The sequence below is a fragment of the Sciurus carolinensis genome, chromosome 6, assembly GCF_902686445.1.
Source record: "Sciurus carolinensis chromosome 6, mSciCar1.2, whole genome shotgun sequence".
In the NCBI taxonomy this organism is placed as follows: domain Eukaryota; kingdom Metazoa; phylum Chordata; class Mammalia; order Rodentia; family Sciuridae; genus Sciurus; species Sciurus carolinensis.
In genome coordinates this window covers 27264539-27282618 of record NC_062218.1, presented here as the reverse complement: position 1 = coordinate 27282618, position 18080 = coordinate 27264539, and the positions used below count along the sequence as shown (strand labels likewise).

Sequence of the window (18080 nt, the reverse complement as noted above, 5' to 3'; positions counted from 1 at the left end):
CTCAGTCTGGACCCCTGAAGAATACCAGCTGGTTGACATCCCCTAGCAGAGGAGGAACTGGCACAGGACAGTGCCAGGAGGAACAGCTGGAGAGGTAGTAAGGACACAATGAGAGAGTTGTGTCAGTAATTCAAGGAAAACATCTGCAAAGAAGGGGACAATTGGACTGAATGCTGCACAGAGATCAAGAAGTTTATCAAAAATGGCTGTTGGTTTTCAAAACAAGGTGGACACTGCTCATTTCATTCACTGAATGATGGCCAAAGCTGAAGTTAGATTAGAGTGAACTCAAAGCATATACTTAACCCTCCACATTCAGGTTTTCTGCATCCACGGTTCAACCAATCACAGATTGAACATATTTTGGGGAAAAAAATGTAAGAAATGTCATAAAAGCAAAACGAATTGGTTGTATCCTGTCTCTCTCCAGTATTTGTATGAGCACTGCATCTTGTTTGTGTACAGTGTAGGTAGGTCTATGATCATTGCATCTGTGTAGGACACATAGAAACTTTTTTTCTTATCATTATTTCCCAAACGATATAGTATAACGATTATTTGTATCATATACATTTTGTTATAAGTAATCCAGAGATGATTTTTTTTTTTTCTTTTTTGGGTGTTGAATCCAGGACCTCACACATGCTAAGCATATGTTTTACCACTGAGCTGTATCCCAAGCCCTGGAGATATTTAAAGTATATAGGAGGATATGTATAGGTTTTGTGCAAATATAATGCCTCGGATTTTGGTGTCCATGGGGATGAGGGTCCTGGCATCAGTCTCCCTGAATACCAAGGGATGACCATATGCTCTTGTCTCTGTTAACTTGGGTTGCCATTACAAAATACTATAGATTAGGTGGCTTAAGAAAAACACTTATTTCTCACACTTCTGGAGACTGGATGTCCAAGATTAGGGTGCAAATGTGGTTGGATTTTCTTCCATGGTGAGGACCCTCTGCCTGGCTTCTAGGTGATTACCTTTTTGTTGTAGTCTCACCTGGCAGAAAGAGAGGAGCGTCCTATCTCTTCTTTTCATAAGGGCACTTATCCCATCATGAGAACACTCATATAACCCTAATTACCTCCCAGAGACCTCAGGTCCCTATAGCATTACACTTGGGATTAGGGGTTCAACATAAGAATTTTGGGGAAACGTGAACATTTGCTCCATAACAACTTTTTCAGGTTATTTGGTCATGAAGAGCAGGAAAAAGAAAGTGCAAAGGGGTGAGAGTCCTGGAGGCCAAGAAAAGTATTTCATGTTGAAATGGACCTTAGTATTTTCAAATGCTGCTGTAGAGGGTCTGATAGTGGGGGAGGGGAAGATTGCAGAGGGAGGGTGGTTATCCAAATTAGGTGTTTGGATATGGGATCCAAAGTGCATGTAGCAAGATAGGCTTTATCAGGTGAAGGGAATTTGGACAGGGCAAAGTTGGATGTGGATAGGCTTGTAGAATGGGTAGAACAAGATGAGGGAGTTCTCTGATAATTTTAGTGTTTATGTTTGGTAGGAGACGGGATTATTATTGACTATGAAGAGGGATCAGGATGTCAGGAAGGATGCCCGTAGAAGATTTGTGGTAGTTCTGGTGGACAGGAGAGTACACTGGCTGCTAAAGCAGGCAGATGTCATGGCAAAATCTGTGACTGAATTTGTATGGGCACCAGTCTGCCCAGTTGGGTCAATTTGGGATGCTTCTTTCTGGTTGGCCTACAGAAGATGAATTACTGGATGATTCTAAGGCTGGGGCATTGCCAGGTTTTTGTAACTGAAGAGTAGGGCAGAGGAGTGGAGGTAATTTAAATGTGAGTTATTGAGATGCTGGGCCATGAAGTCTACTCAGTTGGGGTACAGATGGAAGTGGGAAGAGGCTTGTATAGATGTAGAAACAAGTGTGCGGCCAGGGCAACATGGTAAGGTCAGGACTGGAGGGGAATTTGAGCAAGGACATGATAGCAGATGGTTCAACAATGGGACATTAGAGTTGTCATTTGGAAGGAAGAGCAACTTTAAGGGCTGACAAGGTTCAGGGATGGACCATGGTAGTTGATTGGACTGAGACAGGAGGAGGAGTTTATTGGTTGTAAAGAGTTTTGGAATCTATAGAGAACCCAGTATTAGAGGGTGGAATATTCTAGTGGCTTGACTGATGGGTCTGTTGGGTGCACATCAGGATGGTCACTGTTAACATAGTGAGAGTTTTTTTGTTTTTGTCTTTTGTTTTGTCTTTAAATTTTCCCTTTTTCTTTTTTCCAACAAAGCCATAGAATGTCATTCCACCCAGGACGAGGGTGTCCCCGAGGACGAGGAGGACATGGAACCAGACCGTCAGCACCAGCTTTCAGGCCCCAAAATCTGCGACTGCTCCACCCTCAGCAGCCTCCTGTGCAATATCAATATGAACCTCCAAGTGCCCCTTCTACCACATTCTCGAACTCTCCAGCCCCCAATTTTCTGCCTCCAAGACCAGACTTTGTGCCCTTCCCTCCTCCCATGCCCCCATCAGCACAAGGTCCTCTTCCCCCCTGCCCAGTCAGGCCCCCTTTCCCCAACCACCAGATGAGGCACCCCTTCCCAGTGCCCCCCTGTTTTCCACCCATGCCCCCTCCCATGCCTTGTCCTAATAACCCCCCAGTTCCTGGAGCGCCTCCTGGACAAGGCACTTTCCCCTTTCTGATGCCCCCTCCTTCCATGCCCCACCCTCCTCCCCCTCCGGTCATGCCACAGCAGGTTAATTATCAGTACCCTCCAGGATATTCGCACCACAATTTCCCACCTCCCAATTTTAATAGTTTCCAGAACAATCCCAGTTCTTTCCCACCCAGTGCTAATAGCAGCAGTAGCCCTCATTTTAGGCATCTCCCTCCATACCCACTCCCAAAGGCTCCCAGTGAGAGAAGGTCACCAGAAAGGCTCAAGCACTATGATGATCACAGGCATCGAGATCATAGTCATGGGCGAGGTGAGAGGCATCGTTCCTTGGATCGGCGGGAGCGAGGCCGCAGCCCTGACCGTAGGAGACCAGACAGCCGCTACCGATCCGATTATGACCGGGGCAGAACACCATCTCGACACCGCAGCTATGAGCGGAGCAGGTAAAGGCACATGTGGGGTGCTTTGAGGAACCACAGAGGCCCTGACACAATATATTTCCATTTACCTGCAAACCAAGTAAAATGTGCGTTTCAATTTGTAAAAGGAAAGAAAGCACATTTGGGATTTTATTTTCAGGAGAAAAAGACAAGTAAGTTGATGTCAGAAAAAACTGGTTTTGAAAAACATACAAAATTACCAGTATAGATTCATTTCAACAAATGTTAAGACTTTTACTCTGCATCATACCATAGACATTTTAATGGTGATCCTGTGACATTGAAAGATCTTGTATTGTGTTTTGTGTTATCAGAGATTTGATTATGTTCAGTGTGATTATCATGTCAGGTTATGGCATTAGAGTTCTTTTAGAATTAGGGACATGCATATGATATCAATCAAGAAGCAAACTAGTTTACACAAGTAAAACTACTTTCTTATCTTTAGGGTAAGTGTGTGTTGTATGTTGTTGCCTTCTTGATTTGTTTTTTGCAAAGTGAAGTTAAGATTAGTTACATGTGGGTTTTTTTTTGTGCTAGAGATTGAACCCAGGGGTGCTTAACCACTGAACCACATCCCCAGCCCTTTTTGTTTTATTTTATCAAAGTTATAATTTTGAAATCTCTTAGCCTGATTTCATTGCATTGAAATGTATTCATAGTGAAGAAAGTTGTATTTAAAAAACACTTCCATTCTAGATTTTTGTTTCTTTTTTTCTAAAATAATTTTTTGTATATATAAGAATGTTATAATCAGGCATTCTTAAAATGGATTCTAGGCAGCCTCTAGAAATATTTCAAAGTCACATGCAGAGCATGTTTTATGATTACATATGTGTTTCTATCAGAAACTTGTGGCAGATTTTCAGAGTTAGGTGAACTTGTTACCTCTAAATCTAAGAACTATTGGTTTAGATGGAAAAATAAAAGGACACAGAACGATTGTACTAATATTTATTTGGGCTGTTAGTGAACTCCTTGTCCATGAAATTTGAGGTTTTCCACTTGTTGAGCCAGACACAGCGCTGCTCTCTTTAACTGTTGTGTGTTTGCCTTCACTGTCTTCTGGGGCTCTGCTAAAGGTGCTTGAGCTCTTGAAAGTAGTCACTTCACTTGGCATTTTGTAGAGAGTTGGTCTTGGCTTCTGTCCTTGATCCACAGCTGATTACAGGAATTCAGTCATGTCTCAACTTTCACATTTTCCTCATGGCTATATTGATTTGATATGGACTGCATATTTTGCCTATAAAGGGTAGTGGCCTTCTCTGCCCTGAAGGTAGTGACTAGAGCTCAGAGAGGTTTTGGAGGTGAGACATGTTTTGCCTTGCCTTCATGGCCTGCAGAGGCAGAAGGGAATATGTTCCTTGTGGGGATGGCATTTCTGATTCTCGTGGACAGTAGCTGAATGAGAGTTTGTAGACTTTTTTTTTTTTTTTCTTTTTTTACTGGTACTGGAGTTTAAACTCAGGGATGCTCTACCACTGTGCTACATTCCCAGCCCCTTTTATTTTCTATTTTGAGACAGGGTCTTGCTAAGTTGCTGAGGTTGGCCTCCAACCTGTGATCCTCCTACCTCAGCCTCCTGAGTTGTTGGAATTACAGGTGTGTGTCACCACACCAATGAGAGTCCATAGATTTATTTATTTATTTTACTTATTTATTTATTTGTGGTGCTGGGGATTGAACCCAGGGCCTTGTGCTTATGAGGCAAGCACTCTACCAACTGAGCTATATCCCCAGACCAACAGTCCATAAATTTTTTAAAATCTTTTTCAGCATGAACTATTGTTTCTGGTGAATTTATTCTTAATTATTTTCTGAGGAGGCCAAAAGCCTGCTATGGTTTATTTTATAGTTTTATGTTGAAAATCTAAGTTGGAAAGAGTTTGTGAATAGTTTTCTTTGGATGTTAAGGTGATATTTAATAACCTTGTCCTTGGGAAACATTTTGCTACAGACATTCTAGATAGTTTTTTCCCCTCCATTTTGAGATGCTGTAATTAGGGGAGTTGTTAGGGCTCCACTGTAAATCTTGTTCTTCTGAGGCTTAAAATCCTAGTTAAGTGTGTGCTTAAAGAAACTCATATATGCTATAAACTGAGGATCTCTACCACCAAGTGCAATCAGGTACCACAGGTTACCTCTAATCTCTATCCTGAGCCACAGTCCTTTGCTGTGAAGGATCTCCAACTTTCTCAAATGGTCTTAGGTAATATTGGAGTTGTTTTGTAATTGTGTAGCACTTTTGTCCTGGAGTTGCCCTGATAGTTTGACCCTATTATAATTGACTTCCTTTTGGTTATTAGGTGGAGTGTCAGTTATCTGTCATATGTGGAATGTTTCTGTGAAACAAATATGGGGCATGTGAAGTCCTAATATAATTAGAAGTATATTGGGAAAAACTGAAACTTCATAAATTTGTACATTGGATTGTGTTAAGGTTATGCTAATTCTACAGACTGTCCTGGTTGCTTCTTGGTATAAGTAAAACTATCCTTTTATAAATTCCATGTTTCTTCTTTTCCTCCTCCTCCAAATTTGGTTGAATAACACCTGCAAACTTTTGGGTAAACTGTTTCTAGGAAAGGCTTCTGAAGAAGTGGATATACATATATCTGTTACCATGAAAGATCAAGGTTACTCCCGGGAGTGGGGAAAGAAACACACAGGTGCAAGTCACTGAGCTTGCTGTTCTTCAGTGTGGTAAGGTGGTGTGGACTGGGCCTCACCTGGATTATTAGTGCTACCACACACTACTTCCTTTGGCTTTTCTGTGATAGTAAATGTGTACCCATCAGACTAGCATAATGTATTTAAGGAATATCTTAATGCTTGCAAATAGGGAAGAATCTTGGGAAAAGTAATGTAAGCATAGATTTTCTTCCTTTAAATAAACTCGGAATTATATCCAATTCCTGCCCACTCAGAGGTAGCTGTCATCATCAAGTGTTAAGTTCAGAGTTCTTTTGCCTATCTGTTAAAAAAACAAACAAAACTTAGAAATACCCTCTAATTAGAGTTTTATTTGGAAATTATTGCCAATTATTCTTTTCAGCAGCCACGTCATTCCAAATTACCTTTGTTTTTGATATGTGGCACCCTTCACTAATTTCTGTAATTGAGATTTACTATCTAAATTTAAACTATGATTTTAGAAGTATATCAGACAAATGTAGAATCCTAGACTCTGATTGTTTCATTTGGATAGATGTATTACCTGAGGGTTGTATATATGCCAAAAGCATATTTTTCAAAGGACTCTTCCTTGAGAACAGGGGATTCTTTTAAGTAAAAAAATAAATATTGTCTTAATTTCTAAGCAGTCACTGATCTGTTTTATAAGTTTTGACTTCAGCGTATTAACATTTCTTTTATTTGGATAAAGGTTGGGGGATATTTTTGGTTTAGACATTTTGTAGTCATTTTGCTGATCCTTAATCTGAAAGCCTAATTCAAAAATGCTGTAGAATCCAAAACTTTTTGAGTGCCTACTTGATACTCAAAAATTTTTATATTTTAGAGCATGTCAGATTTTGGATTTTGAGATTAGGGATAACCAACTGGTAAAGTTTATGCAAATATTCCCGAATCTGAAAAACTCCAAAATCTAAAGTGCTGTTAGTCAACCTATGTAGCATTCCCCCCCGACTCCCCATTCTGGGTTTGACTGGTTATTTCCACAATAATGTATAATTCAAAAACTGGAATTCAGATTTTTGTTCCAGATCTTCACTGTACTTATTAAATAAACTAAGAAGATATTGTTATATTTGGAAGGTTTTTTAAATTCCTCATTCCATTTTTACATTGGGTCAATTCAGTGTCTTCATTTAGAATTTTTTTCCAGGTACAAGTTGCAGTAGAGTGACTTAGTCATGATCTCTTGGTGGGTTAGTGATAGCTGGAACTACTCAGGCTTACCATCCATAAGGGTTCAGAGCGCCCTGTGGTAATCTTTACTATGAAATCTTTAATCTGCATTCTTATTTAATGAATGAGTAGAGTTTTCTAGAAATCAGTAGGGAGAAAAGTTTAAATAACCAGAAATTAACTGAAAAGTCCTGAGAGAAGATGGTGATAAAATTCCCTTTATTACTTAGCTTCAAGTATGATTTCTTTCTTTAAAGAAAACAGCAAAAACTTTCCAAGTTAGTTAAGTTCTATGAAGAAAAGCTCCTTTATCTTCTAACAAATTAAGGAGGAATAAAATGTCCCCTAGTGAATAACTCCTGGAAAACTTTTAGATGTGGTCCACCTATTTAGAAGATATATTCAGTGAAGAGATGGTGTTTTTGAGTCTTTCTGTTGAAAACAGCTCTGTGTATTAATTCCTTTAAGAGAGCGGGAACGGGAGAGACACAGGCACCGGGACAACCGAAGATCACCATCTCTGGAAAGGTCCTACAAAAAAGAGTATAAGAGATCTGGAAGGTAAGCAAGGAGTTGACACTGGAAGCAGTAGTAGGGTTATCTCCTTGGATTTAGATTTTGTGCTTGTGCAGACTATGAGCCAGGTCTTCATATTAGCTCAGCATCTGGCCAGGATGACCCATGGAAAGCTAAGCAACCTGGCACTTAAAAGTTCCTTGCCAGGTGCATTGATTATACACAAGGAATTCCCCCAAACTGGAAAATATACTGGCTGCTTTATCTGACCACAGTACCATAAAATTGCACTAGTAACTCAAAGAAGTTTTAAAAAAAAATCTTAGAAATTCATAATTATGCTCTTAAATTAATTCAGTTTGGGAAAATAGAACAAAACGTAACCACATTTCTATAGATTAATGACATCAAGATTGCTATGATCCAAACCTTATAGGGTGTAACCAATTCTGTATCCAGAAATAAAATTCATGACCTTATATTAGGGTAATTAAGAGCAGTAGTATCCTAGAATCTGATAGATTTGAGGTCATTTTGTTAGTTTGCCCAACTTTGTTACTGGGCAAAATTATCCACCCTTTTTAGGCCCCAATTTCTTTATCTGTAAATTAGTTATATTTACCTTATTGAGGGATGAAGGGTCACTGAAATATATTATACACTTAGAATGGGACCTAAAGTCAGTGCCAAATAAATAGTTGGATGATTATTATCTGAATAGTTGGCTTTAGAAATTGGTAGAGTATAAGGAAAGCAGAAAAAATGATTCAAATATAAAATAACGAAACAATTAAAGCAATACAAGTATATTTGTATTGGTTTTTTGAAAGATCATACAACTAAAAATGGCAAATGAATGTCATTAATTTTGTGAAGGTACATTACAAAAACAAAGGAGATTTAAACATTGTAAAATGATAAAAAGACATATTTAACAAACTAAAAACTTGAATGTGATGGGTTGGTTTCTAGGAAAACAAAATTACAGATGTCACACAAGAAGCAGAAAATTGTAATAGGCCAATAACCATGGAAAAATAGGAAAAGTTGATTTTGTACCATCTCCATGAAGTTTTAAAATTGTTCTTGAACACTGAAGAAAATGAAAGGAGAGCTTAAGCTCATGGCTGTGATAGCAGGAAGACTCAGGTGGCAAGACCTAACCCAAGGGAAAAGGAAACTACAAATCAGTGTCTCTTGAGAATATGGATATAGAAATACTAATTAAAATACTAGCAAGTTGTTTTCAGCAGTGTGTTAAAAGAACCAGTAGAGTTTATTTCAAGACTACCTGGGTAGATCAATTAGTATTAGAAAATCTGTAATTCTTTATGTTAGAATGTGTAGGGTTATCTCAGTATCTGCTTATTAGGTATTTATAATAAAACCAGGATCTGTTTATGAGTAAAGACTTAAGTAAATTAGGAATATAAGACTTCCATAACCTCCTGAAGAACATTATCTCATGATGAACATCATCTATCTCAAAAGAGTCAAATTGTTGAAAATTAGAACAAAGACAAGGAAGTCCCATTACCTGTCATTGTTATCTCATGCTAATTGAAAATATGGTTTTATTCTGTGCCCCAAGTATTGTACTGATGTAAGTGATATCATTAATAAGAGCCCCACTTCACAGAAAAAAAAAAAAAAAAAGTTAAGTGCTTTTGATGAGGACAGTTGCTCTGGGAACATAATAGTGAAAAACCCAGTGTAGAGTAGTCCTAGAAGGAATGTGTTAGTGCAGGGGGACAGCCAAGGAGGAGAGAACTGGAAGAGAGGAGAGCATGAGTGGAGGCTACAGTGTGGAGCAATGCTCCAGGAGGGCCAGGCCTCTGGTTGGGAGTCGGTTTTGAATGCTTGTGTAGTAATCCACCCAAGAAGTGCCTGTGGCTTAGAGCAGTTGAATGGCAGTGGTAATGGCAAAAGGTAGACCTAATTGAGATGTTTGTGAGAGAGTCAGTAGGACTTGATCACTGATCTGATGTTGAGTGACCATGTGAGATTGGTGTTCCTTATTGTGGATTGTGGGCACTAAGAGGCAAGAGGGTGGAGTTCAGTATATGGGGTTTGTGAATTTTGAGAATCTGTGAGACAACCAAATGGGATTGTGTGGTAATTAATTGAACATTCAGGTCTAAAGTTCAGAAAAAAGATCCCAGTTTGAAATGCCATGGATTAGATGAGATTAACTAGAGGAGTGAGAAGAGCCCCGGAGGAGGAGTCGAGGAGATAGCAGAAATGCCAGGATATTATGTTGGTGGAAATGTATAAGATCTAGAAATCTCCTTGGTCTAGTGGTTTCTTCTCCAGTGCCCAGTAGCTCAAAGAAGGCAGACCTGTGAGTTCTAACTAATGGAGCAAATGAGAAAATAAAAATTAGAGATGTATATATTGTAAAGGAGGAAGAGTTATCACAGATTGCAGTAGAGTATTGCTAAAAAGAAACAATTTGGAATTTGGATTTTGAATTTTGGAGTGCCTAAAATACCTTAAAAACAATGTTTTGCTCCTGTTTTGAAATACTCCCTCAAAGTATTGAAGAAAAAAAAAAAAAAGAGGAATACTAATTGCTCCTCACAGCAGACAGCCCTGACCGTGTCATTCAGCACAGCTGTTTAAGGGGATGGGGTGAGGATGTCTTTTACCTGTGTTTCTTGATATCTATAATAATAATATTTAAACATCTGGTGGGAGATGTTAGGACATGTCAAAATGCTATTGTCAACCATATTAACATTTAGTATTCAAGCTATGATACTGGGTAAGTGACCAATTTCTAAATCTTTTTCCTCATTTTTAGGGAATGTTAATATCTGCTTCATGGGATAGAGATTAAATGTGAATGTCAGTCAAAGCTTAGCAGAACGTTAGGCTCAAAGTAAGCACCAAAACAAATGAAAAAAGCCACTAGGAGCATAGAGGTGCTTTCTGTCAGCTGATGATGTTTTATAGCCTTCTTGACTGCCAGGAATACCTAGTTAGAAAATGTAATGTAAAAACAAAGTAGTCACTACCAAACTTTAGTTAAAATTAATATCTTATAATAAATTTAAAAAATGAATAGGACCATTGGGAAGAAAGTTATAAAATGTAGATGTATAATTTTAGTGTAATTTCAGTTGAAGTACTGGTTTGAGAATTTCATAATGACTATTTTTCTTTGGGAACAGAAGTTAGGATAATGAAGAAAAACAATAATGCATGCTTTAGTAAGTAATAAATGTTTAGGAATTACATAATAATTTAAAAATTTGTTATGGATATGAATAAATCAGTGAAAGAAACAATGAGCAGCATTCAGGAATACATAAAACATCTAATAAATATTATATAAAGTTGTATCTAATAAAGTTGTTTTTTTCAAATCAGGAGAAAATGGCAATTGACAAACCAATTGGAGGAAAAAATTTTAAAATAGATTTCTGCTTTGCATCTTGCAGAGAAAGATTAAAAAAAATTTGTGTAAAAGTAACTAAGTAAATAGTAAACATTTATTTAGCCTTGGATGGGAAAGGATTTCCAAGTGAAACACTAAGGAGGAATTATTAATAACAAGATCTCTAGATTTGACTTAATAAAGTTTTATATGACCATATATAAAAAAGTATTAAAAGGAAAACAACTGGAAAAGTTTATAATACATGTGACAAATGAGGGACAGTTATCTTAATAAAAAACTATCCCAATAAATTTTTAAAGGACTACAATTCTAATTTAAAAAATACTGCCATAGTGTATGATTGAGATGTTCACAAAAGAAGTGACACAAAATGTATTCATTTCAATGGTGATAAAAAATTGTAAATTAGATTTTTTTCATAAGAATGACAAAGATTATAAAAGGAACTATATTGATAGGATGTGTGGAAATGGGAACTTGCTTATGGTTTTGATAATAATCCAAACTGGTACTACCTGTCTGGGGAGAGGCCTTAAAAAAAGTACACCACGTGGGGAAATAATCTGATAAGTGTGTTCATGGTAGCATTGTTTGCAGTGGGGGAAAATTACTATCAGATTTGTTAAATTATGGCGTATACATATAAAAGTTTACTATGTACCTATTAAAATGGTACAGATATAGACATTGAAATAGATATACCTGTTTTGCTGTTGAATACGAAGAACAGGCTATAGAGTTCTTTTGTCATTAAAATGTGTGTGTGTTTATGTGTGTGTATTTACATATATATATAGATAGATGTATTTTCATATATATGTTTTAAAGTATTTGTGAAATATTGTTATCTCTGGTGTGTTGGATTATTTTTGTTTTAATTTACATTTATGCTTTATTATTTTTGTACAGTGGACACAAATTTTACTTTGACAATTACATTTTCTGGTAACAAAACTAATGATGCATATGGAATACATGCATTTGGAAGTTATATAAATAAGTAATCAATATGTATGATCTTTCTAATCTCTCCAAGTACACACACACAAACACACACCCACACACACTTTCTCTATGATAAAATTAGAAATTAGTGGTAGAATTAATGAAAATAGTTAATTTGTGACTTATCCAAATATAAATTTGTTGGGTAATAGTAACTTTGTTGGTGGATTCAAGAGGCTACCAATCTGTCTAATGAAGCAGTTATTCTCCCAGCTGAATTCTCAGTCTGTATGTTCTGCCTGAATTTCTTGGGCTTAAATGAAAATCTGCCCTATAGGTTTTTACTCCAAGAAATACATTTATAGGGTGAATCTTTGTAGATTTCAAACCCCAGGAATTCAAGGAACCAGAGTCGCTTTCTTCATTCTTCTTATTAACCAGTTAATATTAATACTTATAGGGCTCAGAATTAGTCAGAGTTTTGGTTCCCTAAGTAGTAATACCCAAATTAGAGTTCCAGAGAGAGGATTAGGGATGTTAGAACTAGTTCACTTTTGGGTTATAGTCCTTGGGCTGAATTTGCCTCCAGCAGGAGACGTGTTTTACTGAAATCTTTAAGATTCAAAACTAGTATTCTTGTTGCTGAAGTTGTGCCTATAGGAAGGTTTCCAAATATTTCCCAAATATCTTTCTCTCCCAGGAGTTACGGTTTACCAGCTGTTCCTGAACCTGCTGGATGCACACCAGAATTACCCGGGGAGATTATTAAAAATACAGATTCTTGGGCCCCACCCTCGGAGATTGTGAATCAGTAAGTAGATCTGGGGTAGGGTCTGGGAATTTGTGTTTTTAAACAAATAAACTACAGGTTATTCCAATGCTATCAGATTGGTGTTTGGGAATCCCAGGTTTTTAATGAAAAGTAAATTTGGTGGCTTGGCATGGCATTTTTATTTAGGTGAAGCATGCAGCAGATAGTTTATATGATGGAAGAGCATTTTTAATAATTAACCTTCTTTTCCCATTTTGAAGCCGTTCCCCAAGCAGGGAGAGGAAGAGAGCTCGTTGGGAGGAAGAAAAAGACAGATGGAGTGACAGCCAGAGCTCTGGCAAAGAGAAGAACTATACCTCTATCAAGGAAAAGGAGCCCGAGGAGACACTGCCTGACAAAAATGAGGAGGAAGAAGAAGAGCTCCTTAAGCCTGTGTGGATTCGATGTACCCATTCAGAAAACTACTACTCCAGCGACCCCATGGATCAGGTGGTAGGTCTAAAGTAGGAGAGAAACTGTAGGCAGGGGTTTCTTCACCTTAGCACTCTTGGCATTTTGGGGCAGGTAGTTCTTCATAGGTACTGTAGGATGCTGAGTAGCATCTCTGGGCTCCATTAGATGTCAGTAGTACTCCTACCCCAATCGATAAAACCAAAAATGTCTTCACATATTACTGTCTATGCCCTGGGAGAAAATTGCCCCCAGTTGAGAATCCTTGCTCTAGACAAAAACCGTTTTAAAAAACCGAAGGACTTGAGTAAGTTAAGAATGTATCTATCTATTCTGCATTTTTTACGACATGATAGTCTCAATACTGGTAGTTTTTGAAGTGTAGCCTCAACCAAAGGATCACCAGTCATGTAAAGTCTCCTATGCATCTTGGCTGATTTGGGAAGGGAACCAGTGTCATTTGTAACTGGCACTGTCATTGCCACCTTCTCCACACACTCACTGCTCTCCTTTTTCTCTCTTCCATCTTAATTTACTTCATTTTGTTGTCTATCACTCTTTTCTGTCTTTCTCTCTTCCCTGCAGGGATTATGCCTCCATCCCATTAACGTGGGCATATTTGCCACAGGGTATATATATTACAGTGTTCATTAATTAAATGAATGACTGAAGGAACGACTGACTAAGATTTAGGGCTTAAGAGATTGGAATTGTTAGTTTAATGCATGGAATTAGGTAAGAGAAGGTTATGTTTTGAATTTTGTGAAAATATAAATGCTCCTTGACTTAGGATGGGGTTATGTCCTAGTAAACCATCATGGGTTGAAAATATTAAGTCCAAATTCATTTAATACAACTAACCTACCATGAACACAGTAACGTAACTTACCCTGTGTTAAATGTGTTCTGAACACTTACATTAGCCTACAGTTGGGCAAAATCATTTAACTCAAATCCTGTTTTATAATGAAGTGTTGAATAGCTCCCATAATTCAGAAAACACTGGCAGCATAGTGCTCAGTGGAGCATGGGCTGCTTCCCTTAGTAGTGGTGTGACTGACTGGGAGTGGTGGCTTGCGGCCACTGCCCAGCATCTCAAGAAGAGTGTTGTAAAAACTCTGATTACTAATAAGATCTTTTATATCTCTGATGTGGTCGTTGTAGATATAGATCTTCATATTAATATTTTATTTTGAAAAGGGAGATTCTACTGTAGTTGGGACAAGTAGGCTCCGTGACTTATATGACAAATTCGAGGAAGAGTTGGGGAGCAGGCAAGAAAAGGCCAAGGCTGCCAGGCCTCCGTGGGAACCTCCGAAGACGAAGCTAGATGAAGATTTAGGTGAGTGGCAGAGTCCCTGGACCAAGATTGTGCTCTTTTATTATTGCTTAATCCTGACCATTTGGCAGGTATCCTTCAGAGTCCAAAGTGAGATTTCTTCTTTTTATTTCCTTCATTACAGTCAGCAGAATAGATCAGCAGGGGGACCTTCTACTTTTTGATCTTCTTTTCCTGTAGTTATATTCAGCAGGATGGTAAAAGATAATATTCACAAGGCTTGTCAACAAGTGTATCCCTTGTAGCGTTGTCCAACCTTCGAATCAGAGGGACTGTAGTCAAGGGTCCCTCTGAATGCAGAAGCTGTATCCCATGCCTCTGAAGATGGGCAGGCAGCCTGCCTTCACCCTTTCTATTGCCAGGTGCTCCTGGTGTTATTGGAAACAGCTGTGGCCCACCCCATTCAAAGGCTTCTCTGCTCACACAGGCAGTTTCTGTACCTTTTCACATGGTGGTCTAGTTTTTCCAGTGTGTTCTGAGGTTCCAAGTAGGTGGTGAGATTTTTGAGGATAGAAATGCTTTTACCACTCTGTATCCTTGTCTTTTAATAGAATATCACACACAGATGAGGCATTCAATTTGCTCTTTCTCTGTGTTCCCTCTTTCTTTTCTGCCCACCTTTGTTATGTCTCATAGGCTGAAAGGTAGTACCCATAACTGATAAAAACACTGAGTCAGAAGCCAGATGGCCTGGGTTGGGATCCCTGATCCTTCACTTCCTTCATAAGTGACTTTGGGCAAATGATTTAATCTCTTTATGCCTTGGGTTTCCCGTCTATAAAATGGGTATGACCATAGATTATAAATATAACTCTTTTATTATTATGTTGCTGCTACATTAGTTTCTAATAGGATTAATCTAACTTCTGGGTCTTTTAAAAAATCATGGTCGAATACATATAACATAAAATTTACCATATTAATCATTTTAAATGTCCAGTTCAGTAATAGTAAGGAATAAACATGAGTAGCCACCAATTTCCAGATCTTCATCTTGTAAAAGTGAAACTTTGTACCCATTAAGCAATAACTCTCTCAAAAGCCCCTCGCCTTGGGCCCTGGCAACCACCACTACTTTCTGTCTTTATGAATTTGACTACTTCAGGTACCTTATATAAATGGAATCATGCAGTATTTGCCTTTTTGTGACTGGGTTATTTAATTTAGCATATTCTTTGTTTTTATCCAGTCATTTTCAAGGACTAAAATCTTCTATTGCTACTATTGAGAGAAAAAAATCTTCAGTGTTGCATTCACAGCCTTCATTCTGGCATTTGAAACACTTGCAGTCCCTCAGCTCCCAGTATTTTTCTGTGGGGCCATTATTGTAGCCAGGTTCCCCACTGTTCTTACCTGTGTGCTTTACCTGTGGCTCTCCCTCTCCATTCTTTCCCCCTTCCCTGCCCTTCCCTTCTCTTCTCTTCCAACTCTTCTCCCTCCTCAGTGCCTGGGTTTCATGTGACCCTTCCATGAAGTCATCACTGACCTTTTTGGATCATAGTGGCCTTGCCCTTTTCTGAATCACTACAGTATTGTAAGTGTGAAATCACAAACTGCTGTGTTATTTCATTTTTTCTAGCATTGTTCATTAGGTTGTCTTTTCTCTGTAGTATTCTTATTTTCTTTGCTTCCCCAACTAGAATATGGCTTAACCTTGCTATAGGCTGTGTTATTTTTCTTGATTTTGCTTAGCAAAGTTTTTGGTACATAGTAGACCCTCAAATATTTGATGGAAGATAAACAACTGTCCTTCCAATAGAGGTTCAGGTGATTTAAAAGTTCCCCACAAGAACCATTCTGTTAATTGTTTTAATTTCTACTAGAGAGCTCCAGTGAATCCGAATGTGAGTCTGATGAGGATAGCACCTGTTCTAGCAGCTCCGACTCGGAAGTTTTTGACGTCATTGCAGAAATCAAACGCAAAAAGGCCCACCCTGACCGACTTCATGATGAACTTTGGTACAATGATCCAGGCCAGGTGCGTGCGTTTTTATGCCCTTGTTATGAAGGTTGCAAACCCACACATCACATTTATGGCTCTGGGCTCAGAAGATGCATGTTGGCTGGTATTGAAATGGAATCTTACTCTCAGGGTTACGTGTCATTTTTTTTCAGAGTTTATTTCTTTTCAGCTTCAGAGCTCAGCTCCAAAGCATAAGCTCCAGAGCAGCTGTTCCTTGATTCATACTTGATGATGTTTGTAAATTCTGTGTTGGGGAGCAGGATAATGGTGCTGCCTCATTAAACTTGGAGTAGAAGGTAGGAGACAAATAGTCGGATGAGAAAGAGAACTTGTAGGTTTTTTTGAAAGCATTTCACCTAGAAGGTATTTGCTGCAAAATAGTAAACAAAATAGCAGTATAAAACTTAGTGTTAATTGGTGATAGTCACGAGTCCTGGTAGGTTCTCTTCTTTGTTACATGTTTGAGCTAATGATGTAATGACTGGACCATTTTTATTTTTAATTACTATTTTATTTTGAAGTAATATGTAATAGCATCTTTATAAAAGATTTGTACCTTGCAAATATACATACATACAAAAATAGGATCTTTCATGCATATGAAATTATTAAGCATAATAAAACATATCTACGTGTTTTATAAAATAATTTGAAATTTGTATTTTGTGAATAAATTCATACTAGCCTCTACTAATTAGAATGCTATTCTCCTGATTCTTGATAGGTGACAGCCATTGGGAAAAGAACCTTTTTTGATACAATTATACATTTAGGATGACTGGCAAAAATGTATTTTTTGTTTTCTTGGAATTGAACAGAAGTGTTTGCAAAGTTGCTGGTTTATCTTAAAATTTATTTTTATATATTGATCGTGTATATGACTTTCTTTTTTAACAGATTTATTGAGTTGTGATTCACATGTTATAATTTATACACCAGTTTAAGTTCAGTGGGTTTTTTTTGGATTGAACCCAGGGGTGCTTACCCACTGAGCCACATCCCAGCCCATTTTATTTTTTATTTTGAGACAGGGTATTGCTAAGTTGTGCAGAGCCTCTCTAAATTGCTGATGCTGGCTTTGAACTTGCAATCCTCCTGCCTCAGCCTCTCCAGTTGCTGGGATTATAGGTGTGTGCCACCATGCTTCGCAACTCATTGTCTTTTATTATATTCACAGGGCTGTACAACATCACTACAGTCCAATTTCAGAACATTTTGCCTTCCCAACAAAAAAGCCTTCCCCATATGTGTTTTTTTTTTTTTTTTTTAAGATTGGCTTCTGTTCTGTCAAGAAGCACCCATCTTCTGTGGATTCTTATTCCCATTGGAGATTTGACATGGACTCTGTTCTGTTTATTGAATTTGGTTTCGTGTCCCCGATACAGTTGAGCTTTTTAAAGGGCTGATCTTTGTAGGAGCCCAGATCTATAAAAGGCAAGAATGGAGGATGTCTGCTGCCCTGGAAATCAGTGAGCACCAAGCAGTTTCCACATTTTTCATTCTATTTATAATTGACATTTGAAGTGTGTTGTGATTTTTGATGGAATCTTATTATGTCTCTTATTTGCCAGCTGTTATTTTAGATATCTTAAAAAAAATAACAAACAAACAAAATATATATTTTGGATAGTAAGGTTATTTCTATGCTATACCACCTGGAGCTTTGGATTTCCCAAAAGACTAAGGAAAGTTGAATCTTCTCACTTTAATATTTCTTTTCATAG

The 18080-nt window shown here is 37.9% G+C and overlaps 1 protein-coding gene and 1 non-coding gene across 6 annotated transcripts in view; one reads left to right on the top strand and one right to left on the bottom strand.

Annotated features, from left to right (window-relative positions):
* Drosha (drosha ribonuclease III) overlaps window positions 1–18080 on the top strand; it is a 119479-nt gene that overhangs the window by 3456 nt on the left and 97943 nt on the right. For 4 of the 5 annotated variants that reach the window (XM_047555653.1, XM_047555651.1, XM_047555650.1 and 1 more), the window contains 6 exons: window positions 2268–3101; window positions 7437–7529; window positions 12533–12643; window positions 12865–13096; window positions 14255–14396; window positions 16217–16371. In XM_047555653.1, coding sequence (XP_047411609.1) covers window positions 2275–3101; window positions 7437–7529; window positions 12533–12643; window positions 12865–13096; window positions 14255–14396; window positions 16217–16371 — 1560 coding nt within the window. In that variant the 5' untranslated portion in view covers window positions 2268–2274. The remainder of the gene's footprint in view (window positions 1–2267; window positions 3102–7436; window positions 7530–12532; window positions 12644–12864; window positions 13097–14254; window positions 14397–16216; window positions 16372–18080) is intronic. The other variant, XM_047555655.1, reaches the window with a different exon arrangement.
* Window positions 4764–4837, bottom strand: Trnam-cau (transfer RNA methionine (anticodon CAU)). Its single transcript has one exon. It is a non-coding gene; the product is annotated as a tRNA-Met (tRNA).